We start from the raw sequence: 16,578 nt of genomic DNA, 5'->3' as shown, positions 1-16,578 counted from the left end.
AGAATAAAACTAAATAAAAAATTAGCAAAGAAAGGAGTGGGAGTGGGGGTATGGGAATATATGTGTTAAAAAATGAATGAATAAATAATATTTAAATGAGATAGAAAAATGATAGAGAATCTGTTGGAAGATGTATTTGAAAAAGTAGGTAGGTAAAAGGTAAATGTCACTGTTCACTATCCAAATAGTAAAAAAATATAAAGAAGTTGCTGGAGATGCTCTAAGTACCTATCTACAGTACAGAAGCCTCTCAGCATTGTCAAGGGAGGAGAGGAGGGAGTAAAACATAAAATGGTTTTTTTTTTTTTTTTTTTTTTTGTTGTATGTACAACTTCCATATTATATGTAATAATCTAAAATAGTATTTTAAATATAATTTAGTATACAATACAACTATATTGTACAATAGTTTAAAAAAATTATAATATTTTAAAGATCGGTAAAACAGCAACCTTTAAATGCATAAACGAATATAACTAAATAACATCTAGGAGTAGAACAAAAAGTAAACGTGAAACTAAGAAAAAAAAATAGTAACTGATATAGGTTTTTGCTTTTGAAGTATATGGCTTTTTAACTATACATGTGGTCATTCTCTTGGAATTGGAGTAAACACTAGAAGACTTCTTAGATTTGGAAATCTGTAAAGCACTTGTCAAACTATTTGATCGGACAGGGAGAAAACTAAAAAAACATAGAAAGGAGAAAGAGAGATAGAGAGAATGAGGAAATAATCATAGACGTAGATACAAATTTGTTGATTGTACTAGTAGTGTAATTTTTATTTTGTGGATGAAGAAGAAAAGTGCAGAAAAAAATAGCTTTATTCCATTGTCAAAGCCTAAGTAAGCCAAAGTCTTGGAATTTTTTTTTTTTTTTTTTTTTTAATGAATGAGCAAAAATTTGAAACATTTTTTTCTTTCCTATAAAATTAAATATTGTAAAAGTAGGGATACTGACACAACACTTTCCCAAATTTTCACAACAAAATCTAGGTGGCAAGTTGTTAAAGGTTAGTAAAAAAGTGATGCTAGTTGTGTGTCCAAATAAAAACTAGTTACAACTTATCATTTAACTTTTATTGTGAAATTATTGTGAAAGTAACACTAAGATGATCATATTCAAGTTATTTCAAAAGGGTTTAAAAAAATAGGGTGAAAGTGTTCAAATTTTCATTTTAGAAGGTCAAAATAAAAAAGAAAATTAGTTTAGCAAAAAAAAAATTATAAATTTTATATATATATATATATATATATATTTTTGCTAGGTCTGGGAGTTCATTCAAACCCCCTAGGCTAGGTAGTATGTAACACCTCTCTCTCTCTCTCTCTCTCTCTCTCTCTCTCTCTCTCTCTCTCTCTCTCTCTCTCTCTCTCTCTCTATATATATATATATAAAATAAAAAGGGAGTTCACGCATGTAGTCACTGTCCTCGCTTATTTAAACCCTATCACGTGTGGTGTGGAACCTCTCGAGTAAGAATAAAACTTCGTCGAGATGACTATCTAAATCTTAGCTGCCTACTTTCTTATTTTTTTAATCTTACTTGCAAGAAACATATTTGCAATTAATCGTGGTTCACTGTCCCCCCACTACGTGTTAAGGCATATATGTGTACACAGTACAAACTCTCCAATATTTATTATCAAAGTGATCGATCGATAATCGTAGTATTAATTTCCAAAATTCTATATAAACAAGTTACTATTATATATGCAAACGAATATATAAAGCATATGCTATGCGTGTACAGTGAGTTAATGGTTTTTGTATACGTTGCGTTGGTGTTATTTAGAGCTCAAAAGTCAAACAACAAAGACCATCCAATATAATAATTCACAATGCAAAGAGTAGTGAACAAAATAGACTTCCTTATTTTGATTCTTTGAATGACATACCGTCTGGGTGGAAAATTTATTAGTTTTTGATGAAATCAAGTTTTTATTCTTTTTTAATAAACTTGTTACTCATTAATATTATGAGCATGTTTAACCTAAAAATAGCCAGAGTTAGTAGTCACTTGTGATGGTGGTTTAGTAGTAGGAAGTTCTTATGGCTCATCATACTTGGAAGTTCAGAAATTGTGAGTTCAAGTAATGACAAACTCCACTATTGCGTGGATGGTTCCACACCATGCATTATAGAGTTTAAGTGAATCGAAAACAATAACCACACCTACAAGTCCCTTTTTTATTCATTAAAAAATAAAAACCAAATAGTTCACTTCATTGATTAGGCATCATGACTCGGCATTATTTTTCTCATCCTGCAAATAGTTTTTTTAGATTTACAAATTATAAGTTTCTACTGCGCAGTTTGGGCTCAAGGCCTATACTACTCTACCGCATTATAAGAATTGAGCTCATGGCCAATGTTCTCTCTCTTTTCACAAGTTAGGCTCCACAACCAAAATCCCTTATTTACATAAATGGGCCAACAAATGAAAAATACTCAAACCCATATTTTTAGATGCTAAATGGATTGACTTGTTAAAAAAAACCCAAAGCCCATGATTCTTTCATAGCAAACAGACCATTGGGTCCTTAAAAACGGAATCTTTAAGTTTAAGTCATTTATGAAGCAAAACAAGTTAAAACTTATTGAAAATAAAAAAACGTCAAAGCCCACGACGCACATAAGTGAGCTCATGGGTAAACAAGTGCACTTATGCCTAGAGCTAGATTATCATCTAACCATCAACTAAACATGGTAAAACCGGGTCAAAATTTTCCGACTTGACCCGAACATGATTTTTTTGACCTGAAGCAAAACAAGTTGACCCATGACCCAACCTATGTTTTTTACGGGTCAGCCCGACCCCAACCCGAACCAAAACCATTTTTTTAAAACTTTTTTTTTTTTTAGTAAAAAAAATATTAAAATTAAGACAATATTGGTTTAATTGTTTATCGTGAGTTTTAAGAAAACAAGTGATACATTTACATAACTACATGCAAATTAATTAAAAGATAAATAGTTGAACATTCTGTAATAAGTAAAGATTTTTAGATATCAAATAACAAAATACATGCCAAGATAATCTGATTACAGTGGAGTTAAAAGCATAGATTTAAAATTATAGACATGTATGAGAAACATTCAAAAGTGTGAAATAGTGAAGTCAAAGTATCAAATTAGCATAATTTATGAATGCTTAGATCTATTTTTTAACAATTTATGTTCAAAATAAACGGCTTTCCAAAATAAATTATGATATTTCCTAGAGTGTGTGTTGCTTAAAAATGATATGATATTCATAAAAGAAATCATGTATAAATAAGTAAGCAATCAAACTTTAATGAATATCTCAAATTGAAATAGAGTGCCAAACACAATTGATAATAGATTATAAAATTAATTTTCAAGATTGTAAATTTCTTATATGTTTTTATTCTTTATCAAATGAGTTATCTAATAAGTCATTGGTAATTTTATTTTATATTTTGGAATGTTGATATCGTGTAGAAATAAAACTTGTGTATTTGTTTTACTTGTCTTTGTGTTATTTTGTTTTAGATAGCAATGCTAGGATTTGCATAATTTTAAAATTATTGAATAAGTATTAATAAGTTTAACTGAGTTCATTCTTGATATAAGTGATGAATTGAAAATAATGATTTTATATCAAGTAATTTATTACATAACTTTTCAAATGGTAAATACATGTTGTTTTCTTTATAAAAAAAAATAAAATAAAATAAAAATCATGTGAAAAATACGGATCAACCCAACCCGACCCGCAACCCGATTGATCCGAACCCCCCTTTTTAAGCCTCTTAAAATGTCCCGTTTTTAACTCGTGATCCGTTTGACCCGCAACCCGATTGACCCAACCCACCCCTTTTGCCATGTCTACTCTCAACAATCAAAAAAGTTGGCCAGTTCATCTTCTTCTCTCCTTCCTTGAACAAGAAAACACAAGACAATAATTGAATGATCTTTCGGTCAAATCAAGGAACACCATGGCCAAGTCACTTAAAGCAAGTTGACTTTTCACAGAACTCATCACCCATGACAAAAGAACATGATGCGTCTCTTCAAACATGAACGAAGCTTAATTATGCATTTTCATGAAGTTAGTTGGGTTTTTTCGTTTTGATTACCTAAGTCCCTATCTACAGTACAGAAACCTCTCAGCATTGTCAAGGGAGGAGAGGAGGGAGTAAAACATAAAATGGTTTTTTTTTTTTTTTTCCTCGTATATACAACTTCCATATTATAATCTAAAATAGTATTCTAAATATAATTTAATAAACAATACAATTATATTGTACAATAGTTTAAAAAAATTATAATATTTTAAAGATCAGTAAAACAACAACCTTTAAATGCATAAACAAATATAACTAAATAACTAATAATACATTTTTGTCAAATTAATAATAACTTATTATATTTATATATAATATCAATTGAATAAAAAAAATATGATAAAAAAGAATAGTCAAACATCTAGGAGTAGAACAAAAAGTAAAAGTGAAACTAAAAAAAAAAAAATTAGTAATTGATATAGGTTTTTGCTTTTGAAGTATATGGCTTTTTAACTATACATGTGGTCACTCTCTTGGAATTGGAGTAAACACTAGAAGACTTCTTAGATTTGAAAATCTGTAGAGCACTTATCAAACTACTTGATCGAACAGGGAGAAAACTAAAAAAACATAGAAAGGAGAAAGAGAGATAGAGAGAATGAGGAAATAATCACAAACATAGATACAAATCTGTTGGTTGTACTAGTAGTGTAGTTTTAATTTTGCAGATGAAGAAGAAAAGTGCAGAAAAAAAAAATAGATTTATTCTGTTGTCCAAGCCTAAGTAAGCCAAAGTCCCGGGAAAATTTTTTTTTTTTTTTTTTTTTAATAAATGAGAAAAAATTTGAAACATTTTTTTCTTTCCTATAAAATTAAATATTGTAAAAGTAGGGTTACTGACACAACACTTTCCCAAATTTTCACAACAAAATCTAGGTGGCAAGTTGTTAAAAGTTAGTAAAAAAGTGATGTTAGTTGTATGTCCAAATAAAAATTAGTTACAACTTACCATTTAACCTTTATTGTGAAATTATTGTGAAAAATATTGTGAAAGTGACACTAAGATGATCATATTCAAGTTATTTCAGATGGGTTAAAAAAACAGGATGAGAGTGTTCAAATTTTCATTTTAGGGGGTCAAAATAAAAAAGAAAATTATAAATTTTATATATTATTTTTTTTGGCCAGGTCAGGGAGTTCATTCGAACCTCCTGGGTAGTATGTAACACCTCTCTCTCACTCTCTCTCTCTCTCTCTCTCTCTCTCTCTCTCTCTCTCTCTCTCTCTCTCTCTCTCTCTCTCTCTCTCTCTCTCTCTCTCTCTCTCTATATATATATATATATATATATATAATAATTGTAAAAAGGGAGCTCACACATGTGATCACTATCCCCACTTACTTAAATCCTATCATGCGTGGTGTGGGACCTCTCAAGCAAGAATAGAACTTCCAACTATTTGAACCACAACTTTTGAACTTACAAGTATAATGAGTTATAAAGACTTTTCTACCGCTAAGTCATGCAACAAATTCACTAATATGTCACAAGTGAGCTTGTCACACCTCTATTGGTCGGGTGAATTTTCGAAAAAGGTAAGTGTAAGGGAGGGTTGCTCATTGGTTTGATCATTAATCACCATGTGGGTTTTTTTTAGTCAAATTGGGTTTCAATTTATTTCTGTTCAGCACCAAATTCAAGTCGGCTCTTGAATTATCTCTATCAGTGTAATCATCAATCAATTTTATCTTATCTTGTAAGTATTATTTGTTTTGATAATGTTCATGGTAAGCTCCTTTATAGACACATTAAAATCAAATCCTAGCCTCCTAGGTTCAACAATCAAACCAGCAGAAAATAATCTTATGCATTTTAACTCAATATAAAACTATAAACCCATGTTTTGACCAATTAAAATTCAACTTTTAATCATTTAGGTCAAAACTCTAATTTCCATTATATGAAACTACAATTTTGCCTCTATTCCATAAAAATAGCAAATTGAGATTAGAAATGTTTTTTTTTTTTTTTTTATAGCCAAAACACAAGTACCTCTCATACTTGAAATGAGGTGTATATAGGTTGGAAGCAATCCAAATGAATTAAAAGTATATTCAAATTGGAAGAATAGTTGGCACAAATTGTAATTGATTTAATATTTAATTTGAGATACTTAATATAAAATTAGAGCAGATTAGTTTTTTATTATTATTATTATTATTATTTTAAACAGCTTTATTACGAAGAAAATAAATTCAATACATTTTGAGCCAAAATAAACTCAGTCATACTAAGATTTTCTTCTATCCAAATTACATTACCATCAATGTTCTGGGCATATTGTGCCAAGATGTGTGCTGGGCGATTGCCCTATCTTTTGATGTGGGAAATAAGAATGTGTCTAAACTCTAATAACTTGAGCTATGTGTCCTCAATGATATTTGCAATAAACATTGGTGCTATACCATCACCTTTTAAAGCATCGATAACAATCTGCGAATCACTCTCCACCACCAAGTCTCGAATGCCAATGTCCCAGGCAAAGTTAACCCCCTCCTCTAAAGCTTTTGCTTCAATCTCCATAGGACCTAAAGGAGCATACAATTTCTTGCTCAACGCTGCCTCCACCCTCCCTGCATGATCACATATAAGAGCTCCTATTCCAGCTGACTTGTGAGTAGAGAAAGTCACCCCATCCACGTTAGGCTTGAACCAAAGCTCAGCCGAAGATGACCACTATACCACATCCTCATTCACCTGGTGGGAAATAACTAAGTTGGCTGTTTGGAATTCCTCCAACGGATTTTGAGCTTTCGGCAATATCGTTAATGTTGAAGATCTAGCTCTACCCTACCTCACCTCATTTCAACTGAACCAAAGACTCCATGCCACCGTGATAACCAATCCTAGCAATTCATCATCCATCTTCTACCCAAACTTCAAGTGCCAAACGAAGTCCCTCAAACTCCATGAAGTGAAAACCAGGGGTGTCAAAGTCAATTCCGGATAGGGTCCATACTTCACGAGCCGTAGGACATCGCTAGAAAACATGGCCACGACTCTCAGCTTCATCATCGCAAGCTTCACATCTGGGATTATCAATTACCTTCCGACAACATAAATTTTCTTTGGTTGGCAGAATATTTCAGCAAGCTCTCCAAGCAAACGATTTAATCTTGTTTGGAACGTTTAGTCTCCAAATGGTCCTCCAAAAAGTTGTGTGATTCTGACCATTGGATGATTCACTTACACTACCATTGTTACAGGAAGACAGCCACCTTATATGCACTTCAAACTGTGAATACTCCCCAAGGTGTATATGCCCAAGCCAAGTGATCCATGGGTAATCGAGAACTTAGCAGAATACATAGAATAGCTGCTGCATCATCAGGAGAGAAAAATTGGTGAACCATGTCAGTCCTCCAAGTCGCTGTATGTGGGTCAATAAGCAATGAAACCTTAGCATCAGAGGGTACAGCAATAGGTTGAGAGGTGAGTCAAAAGCTTGAAAGTTGATGTAGCCATTTGTCCCCACAGATTTCAATAGAATGGCCATTGCCAAATTGCCACCGAGTTCCTTATCAGACAATTAATTGAGCTGCCATTATGCTACGCCATGCATAGGAGGGGTTGGTCCCTATCTCCGTGAACAGAAAATCTCCAATAGGGAAATACCTCGCCTTGAGTACCCGATGAACTAAAGAATTTGTACATGTCTAAAGTCTCCATCCTTGCTTCCGCAATAGAGCTAGATTGAAAACCTTTAAGTCCTGAAAGCCAAGTCCTCCTTCCTCCTTAGGCCTACACATCTTATCCCAACTTAGCCTTGCTATCTTGCTTTTCTCACTTGTTTGACCCCACCAAAACTTTCGGACCATACTAGCTAGTCATCACTTCAGTTGGGAAGCTTAAAGACGCTCATTGTATATGTTGGGACTGCTTGTGCCACGGTCTTAATAAGGGTCTCTTTTTCCACATTTAATAATAATTTTTCCTTCCACCATGATAATTTGTTATTCAACCTTTCAATCAACTAATGAAAAGTATTGCACTTATTCTTCCCTACTAGTGATGAAAGGCCCAAATACTTTTCATGTTGCTTGATAATCTCAACTCCAAAGTGGCTTTTGATATCCTCTTGAACTTCTTGGGGTGTATTTCTACTGAAAAACAGTGACGTTTTCTCTTAGTTTAATTGTTGACCCGAGGCTTGCTCATATTTTTCCAAGATAGCTATCAAAGTGGAACATTCTTCCTTTGTTGCCCAACATAAAATTAAGCTATCATCCACAAAGAGTAGGTGGGAAATATTTGGTTCCCTCACACATGCTGCAACTCCCTTCAGTGTTCCAAGTTCTGTCAATTTTTTGAGAAGTTCTAAAAGGCCCTCTGCACATATTAAAAATAAAGAGGGGGACAAAGGGTCTCCTTGGCATAAACCCCTAGTGAGGGTAATATTGCCTCGGGGTTTCCCATTAATTTTTACAGAATATGTAACAGTTTGAACATATCTCATCATGATATCTGCCCACTTTGTATGAAAACTCATCTTGACCATAATACTCTCTAGGCAACCTCATTCAACTCTATCATAAGTTTTACTTATATCCAATTTAAGGTTCATCTCTCCCACTTTCCCACTCTTCTTTTGACTTATCTAATGCATAGTCTCAAACACAACCAAGACATTATTAGGGATAAGATGATTTGACATGAAAGCACTCTGATTTTCACTAATAATGTGGGGAAATAACTGTTTCAATCTATTGGCTAGGACTTTTAAGGCCAACATAGAAATCACATTGCTAAAGCTAATAGGTTGATATTGGGTAAATTTCGAAGGATTCTTAACTTTAGGAATGAGAACAATATGAGTTTCCTTGAACTTAGGGGGAACAATACCATGGTTTAGAAAATCAATTACAATATGTATAACACAATTTCCTACTAAAGACCAATAATGTTGGTAAAAAAGATGGGGCATACCATCAGGTCCTGGTGCTTTCTTAGGATGCATTTATTTGAGGGCTCAGGCTACTTCTTCAGCTTTAAATTCGGTTGTCAAGGATGTGTTTATAGTCTGAGATACAATTGGTTCATTAGCCTCCACTACTTCAGTAACATCCGTAGGACCACTTGAGCTAAAAATGGCCTTAAAATAGTCCAGCACAATACACTTTTTTTTTTTTACTGATGAAGGTAGAGCACAATACACTTCATAACCCTATCTTCTGTTTGCCACAAGTCTACCTCATCACACAGCCCAACTATTGTTTTTCATTGAAAATGTTGGGATGCCTTCGTGTGAAAGAAACTGGTATTTCGGTCCTCACTCACCAGCCACATATTCCTCGATCTCTACTTCCACATTGTGCTTTCAGCATCCAACCACACATTTAAACTTTGTCTGACCTCACTTATTTCCTCCTCAAGTTTTTTTTATAATAATTTGTTGAGCTTCCAGTTATTAATATGATACAAATTGATCTCTAAATTTTATGTGACATTGACAAGGAATCTCAAACCTACGTAATATTCATTCCTTTCCTTTGCAATTTAGATTGTGACCTCCATGTTCTTCTCCAAAAAAAAGAAAAAAAGAAAGAAAGATTGTGACCTCCACATCAAAAGGGTTAAGGCCGAGAGAAATCATAAGCAACCCAATCAAATTTAAAAGGTGGGAGGAAAACCCATCGAGCCACTAATTTCATCGTCTATTTTCAAAGAAAATCAAGTAGAAAATAAGAGCTTGTTTGGTTTGAGAGTGAGCCATATTCCATCACTCATCATCCAAAACTCAACATCTTATAATTCATTAAACTCCCAAGACCCATCTTAGCTTTGTTTGGCTCATAAATCCGATAGAATTTTCTTTCTAAAAACTCAATTTTTTAACTTTATGTGGGACCCACGGATTGACTGGGTTCAGAAACACCAGAACGGCTCCCGCGTGTATACCTCTCTGTTCAAGACCCACTGCCGAAGTTCAGTTGACAACCTCGGAGAGAAGTCGTTCCTCTATTCAATTGGATTCGCAAACCGGGATGAGAGATAGCTATTACCAGTGGGTATAGAGAGAGGAAGGGGACGACTTAGGAAGAGGGTTGGGAAGAGAAGAGGAAGAAAATAAAGGGAGGGGTCTTCAATGAAGGAAAGGTCTGGTATGGATTGAGAAAGATCCATTTGGGGGGGGGGGGGGGAGTAAAGTGGCTGGCAATGATGTGACAAAACACTGACCGTGGGTCCCAATTATTGAGTGGAATTACAAAAATGCCACCATCACTTTATTTCCATAACTCAGAAACACCATTTTTTTTGTTTTCATTCTCACTCACCCATCACACATTTTGGTGAGTTTTGGGTGATGAGAACTGAAAATGAGAACAAATCCAGGCAACCATCCTAGACATGGGACCCATCAATTTTGAATAATGGGTGATGGAAATTGAGTTATGGGTAAGTGAAAACACTAAATCCAAACAGACTCTAAAATTCTGGAAACCAAATTCTCATACCTGTAGCTTAAAGGTATTGGGAGAAATTATTCGATACATGCAAAATCCAATTTTATGTGAGAGGAAGATGTTGTATTGCAATAATAGTATATACTATGTGCATCAAATAATTTCACAAATAGTGGAAAGTGAATTGAATTAACATTAATAATAGACACGCATTGCACTAAAATTTTGAAATAGTTACTAATGGTTTATTATTTGTATAACTTATTTAAAATGTCATTTCATATAAATTTTTTGGATTCATTCAATATAAGATGTAAAAATTCAAAATCCACTTAATCCATTTTGTGTTAATCAATTTTAACTATGATTTTATCAATTTAATTTTGAATAACTTATTTTTGTTAAAGCAATGCAATTATAACAAGTATTATTAGTAAACATTAGTGAGTGATGCTAATATTTAGAAAAGAATCAAATCATTTATATGATTTACAAGCATCCCAGGTAATTCAATATTATGGTTCCTCATTATTTTCTATGGTATTTTTTTCCTACATTCTCATTTTGTATAGGTTTGGAAAGGCTTGTGTCCAGTGACCAGTTCCACTGGACACGTTAGGATACGGACATATGTCCACATCTCAACGTGTCTGGTGAAACTTGGATCACCCAAATGACCTCAACCTTCTCAAGTAAAGATAATTCATTTAAATGTAAAATAATATTAGAATTTTTCATGTCAATTGTATATAAAATATTATACGTATAAAAAATTTAGACCACCTTATTTACTTTCCTCCTTTAAAAAATAAAAATAAAAATAAGTTTAGGGATACGAAAGTGAAAAAATTGTGGGTCTAATGATAATTAGCTGTCAAGAGATGCTAAATTATGGGCATTTAGGTTGATGGGTATGAAATGTATTTACTTTAGATCCCTATAAAATATGTAATTATACCGATTATACTATATAAGACCAAAATTATATATGAGGTTATTTTTTCAATTGAAGCCATAGAGAATCGCCTGAATAACCTTGTGTTAGCGCCGGCCCAACATTAAAAACAATACCATATATAATGCATATGAAATGTTGGCATGAAATGTTTGCGTGTGAGTCTCATGCAGTCGTCAATCGTTTATATTTGATGGTTAGTACTTTCATAATCAAATTGCTAGTGGTGGGTGATTATCACCGAGGAAGAAAATTATGATTATTCTCATTTTTCTACTATCCCATCATCATTATTATTGTTAGAGAGTGACTTTTGTGACATTGTTGCTGGTGAGTTGGCAATATTATCTCGATTTCAGAAAATCCAAATCAGAAAACGACTTTGAAAATTATTTTTTTGAGAATTGAAAAAATAATAACAACTTTTTTAATTCTCAAAAAAATGTTTCCAAAAATAAAAAACTTAATGTGTGTCGGACTTTCTTTTCTTTTTCTTTTTCTTTTTCTTTTTTTTGACGGCAATCAGAAAAGCAACTTAATTATGGATAAAAAGGAATGGATTTTAAATGCGATAAAAAAGGAAACAGGCATTGTACTTTAATATGGGGCCTAAACAAAATTGATATTGTTAAGAAAAGCATTGGATCCTTGATAAGTAGCAACCATTACTTTCGTAAGTAAGTTGAAATAGAAAGCAACCATTATTAGCCCCACGACTTAATCATGCCAACCATGTTCGAACCATATGCAATATTAAAAGCACATGCTAGCATCCAGAACCCGGACCTGCGTTTGTGGGAGAAAAGAAACAAAATATGGATTTATTTATGGGTGGTTGGATCAATCCCCAATATTATTCATTGTTTCCTCTTAGGTTTCTATTAATAAGTGTCGAGAGTCTTGTAATTTAACTGATTGACAGCTTTTGGTGTTTTCAATATATAGAGATATCTAAGTCAGCAAGTAACACGGATTTTTAAAAAGAGTGCAACAAATAAGCTAGCTTACTCGGGTGCACACTTAGAATCCGTTTGAATACAACTTATTTTTGTTGAAAACTGAAAACTGAAAATACTGTAGCAAAATAATTTTTAAATGTGTGAATAGTGCTGTAAAACCCATTTTTAATGAAAAATGACTAAAAAGTGAAGTTTGGGGCCCGAGAACAATGCACGAATACACTATTCACGGGAGAATAGTCAAAAGTTGCCGCTTGAAAAAAAAAAAAAAAAAAAAAAAAACCAAAACAAAACAAAAACGTGATGTAAAACACAAACGCGCAAATAAGTCAAATCCAAACACCTACTCAATCAACTTTATGTCAATAAGCGTAAAAAACACACCCAAAAAAAAAAAAAAAAAAAAAGTAAAAGTTAAAATAAAAGAACAAGTGACACGTTAGATGTTTATAAATTTTAGTACCATCTTACAAACTTTTAATTAATTAATTGTCATGTCCCCAACTGGGCCTTATTTTTCAAATATATATTATTATATCAATTATATGTTGTGTCCTGTACGTGCCTTTTAGTGAACACATTTTTCTTGCTGGAGTGTCGTACTTCAAATTATAAAGTTCTGAGCATCACTGAAAGCTTTGTGAGATTGTAGTTTGTGGGATCACATGGAGCGTGCCTCAGTTGATATTGTGTGGCACAGATCTCCCAGGCCATAATTGCTCTCAACTGCTTGAGTTGATAAGAGGCCAAAAAAGAGAGTCTCTACGCAAATTGTCACGCATGCTTCAGAGCTAAGGCAGCATATTACTCTTTAGAATGTGACATAGACATTAGATTAGAATAGTTGGTGGAATGGTTGAACACATGAGCTCGTTAAAGAAAGTAACAGGGACCACTAGTAGTTCACCACACAACCAAATCAGTAATAGTGTGAATTTGAACCGTGGAGCTTGTAATGGACTAACCAAAAGCTTGTAGTTTTTCATACTTTGATAATGTGATTATTTGTATGGACTCATTTTTTGTGGGTGCTCTAAGCACAAAAATCCTTATGAATTTGATGTTTTTCCTAATGATTGTAGACTTCTTTAATAAATAAATAAAAAAGTAATGTTACATCAACAATATTTTTGCAACAACTCTTAGGTAGCAGACTGCTATTAGTAGGTAAAAAAAATAATGTAAATGGTGAACTCAGATTAGAATCAATCATAACCGATAACCTAAGACTTGTTGTGAAAATATTGTAGATATAAAATTACTCTTAAAAATTAACCTTAATTCAAGTTCAGATTAAATATCTCTATCACATAATTAAAGAGTGGGGCTATTATTAAGGGCAACCTGGAATGGGAATCTTCTATGAGCATGCCCGTTTGGCAGAATATCAATATCAACCCACTTGTGCATGCATTTAGGTTAGTTGGCCGCTAGTTATATAGTATATAAATTAGTAATATGTCATTTCAATATATGGGGTTAATTAATAAAAATGAATGTATAAATTTAAAAACAATGGACAAGACATAAATTATCTTTCTATTATTATTTTTTTTAATATGAACCTATTGTGGTTTATCTAACTATTTTGACAAAAAAGAAATTAATATGAAACTATAGTGGTTTAACTAACTCTTTTGACAAAAAACAGAAAGAAAGAAAGATAGCTATGTTTCATTAATTTGAAATATTTGTTACATAAAAAATGACTGGACAAGAGGAAAGGAAAAATATCAATTTATATTAGTTACAGCTTTTGATAGCAGAAATCTTAAATATAATAAAGTAAACAATGTTTCAAGTTCTATACTACAACTTTTGGGGAAGTAGTTCCTAGTTAGAGTTAATTATTTATAAATTTTTCATTTAAAAATTATAAAAAAGTTTTAATTAATTACATCTTGAAAAAAAAAAAAAAATAAAACCCACAATGATTTGCCTCGAGCCATGTGTGTAATACAACATGTGAGATCCAACTCTTAAAATAAAATGAGACAGATCAGTCCTGCAATGTCCAAACCCAGTAACTTATGCCAATTATGCATAAAGAACAAATAAAACACATTAGTATAGTACTAATATCTTTGACAGATTCCAAATCAATGGGTATTTACTGACTTTGGCTAATTATGTAAAAACAAAACTCAGATACAATACTTTTAAATTTAGAATTTTAAATTCTACAATTGAATTCAATCACATGATTAAATAATCTAGATCTTCAAAGCAAGCATTTCCAAAAAAAAAAAAACATTTCAGTCTAAAGCAGGAAAAGGTTTACCGATTCACAAGTGCAAGTTTATGCTTTCTATCAAATTATATCCAGGATCTCTCTTCTTTTGGGTATCTCTAATATGTTACAGAACCAAAGATATTGTGGGTATTATACATCTAGAAGAAAAAAAAAAAAAAAAATCAATTTGGAATGTCAGAAATACTTCCTTTCCCATACCTTGTGAACATAAATCTTCCTGTGGAAATCGACCTCTTCATTCCTTTTCTATTATCTGCCTTGCAATGACTTTCTTCAAGTCCCTTTGACGATCCAATGTCCAAAATCTCGATTGCACATTCCTCACCATTGTCGCCTTCGCGTAATATGTCAGCAATTGAAACATGGCCTTGACACACAGAATAATTCATTGAAAAAGACCTCCTCAATGGCTGAAGTCCATCTTGTCTAATTTCAATCATGTTATCTCTTGTTTGAGAAATGTCTCCATGTCCAAGACCTGGAATTGAAGTTTTAGGCATAACATCACCACTAAGTACAAGGCTAACAACAGCCTCTTCATGAGCACCACCTTCTAAATCTTGTACCACGAGAATAGTATCATTGGCATGTTGGTATTGGAGAGCAGAAACATTAGTTGCTGGTGGAGTTTCTTGGCTTGGATGCGCTGGTACTTGAGGTGGCAGAGAATTGGTAGAAGCAATAATATTAATATTGGAGCGGCAAAGAGGACAACTTGAGTGAGATTTCAACCAAGTATCAATGCATGGGAGATGAAAAGCATGGTTGCACTTTGGTAACAGCCTTAGACTCTCATTTTCTTTGAACTCACTTAGACAAACAGGGCAATCGGTGCCTTCAACTGACCCGTCACCTTTCTTGTACTTGCAAACTTTGATTGACTTGATAAGGGTCTCATCCAATCCTGAAGAAGCAGCTTGCAATGATTCATGATTGATGAAATCACGATCATGGTTAAGTTCCATGGTTGTGTTACTGTTTCTACCCCTTCTCCTACAGTATTTTGAGATGATTGTGTAGTAACATACCAAGATAAAAGCACTTGCTAAGATGCCAATGACTGCTACTATGAGAGGAGAGAATTGAAAGCCTGAAGGATCATTATCATCTCCAAGACCAAAACGAAAAGAAGGGGGAGGAGGCATAATGATGGAGCACCATTGTGGGCAATATATGCTACAAATTCCTTGGTTACAATCCCTATATGTCGCATAGGGTGACCAAGGATTTGGGTTGTTCATAGAACCCATCAACCCCCGGATTAGAACTCAATGACTAGTAGATCTTGCAACAGTGTGTGTTTACTTTCTTTCTATGTGTCTTCACTTTGCCACAAAAGAAAGAGAGAGTGTGCAAAGTTAGGAAGGTAGGCTAGTTGTTATAGAAAAAAAAAAAAAAAAAAAAAGCAAAAAAAGGGGCTTACATGTGAAGGGAAGCAAAGTAGAGGAAGTGGGAAATTGATGTATCTTCTTATCCTCTAGTATTTCTTTCATTCCTCACTCTCTCTCTCTCTCTCTCTCTGCCCCCACAACCTTTTTTTTTTCTTTGTTTTATTAGTGGTCTTTGCTTTTTAGCTTTCTTTGTGGGAGATGATTGTTTGTTGATAAAGTAGATGATTTGTAGCTTTCTTTTTATTTAAATCAAAGTGACCATGGAAAATTGCACAAGTATGGTCCAAGTTAAATGGCTATTGGTTGGTCAAGTGTTGGTAAGAATAGACTCTTTGTATTCCCCCGTGAAAGCTACAAGCTACCACGCGTCAAAACAGCCCTACCAATGAAAATTTGACAAGACCGAGGACGTCTTACCTTCAAATCTTGTAATAAAAAATCATATTATACACAAGTTATTCACGTTTTCTCCTCACTCTCTTTTGAAATCATGTTTTAGAAGCACGTTTTTTCAGTCTATATAAC

At 33.2% G+C, this 16,578-nt stretch overlaps 1 protein-coding gene across 1 annotated transcript; it reads right to left on the bottom strand.

The window, feature by feature from the left end:
- Positions 1-14,669: 14,669 nt before the first annotated feature.
- LOC126721804 (RING-H2 finger protein ATL52-like) lies at positions 14,670-16,124 on the bottom strand. The gene has a single exon (XM_050424870.1). It carries the CDS (start codon positions 15,910-15,912, stop codon positions 14,824-14,826), a length of 1,089 nt encoding a protein of 362 aa, XP_050280827.1. The 5' UTR covers positions 15,913-16,124; the 3' UTR covers positions 14,670-14,823.
- Between the last annotated feature and the right edge of the window lie 454 nt (positions 16,125-16,578).

The sequence above is a fragment of the Quercus robur genome, chromosome 4, assembly GCF_932294415.1.
Source record: "Quercus robur chromosome 4, dhQueRobu3.1, whole genome shotgun sequence".
Lineage (NCBI taxonomy): Eukaryota > Viridiplantae > Streptophyta > Magnoliopsida > Fagales > Fagaceae > Quercus > Quercus robur.
This window is presented reverse-complemented; position numbering and strand designations above follow the sequence as displayed.

Excerpts from the sequence above, each read along its gene's own strand:
- LOC126721804 (XM_050424870.1), bottom strand. The coding sequence starts at position 15,912 with ATGGGTTCTATGAACAACCCAAATCCTTGGTCACCCTATGCGACATAT.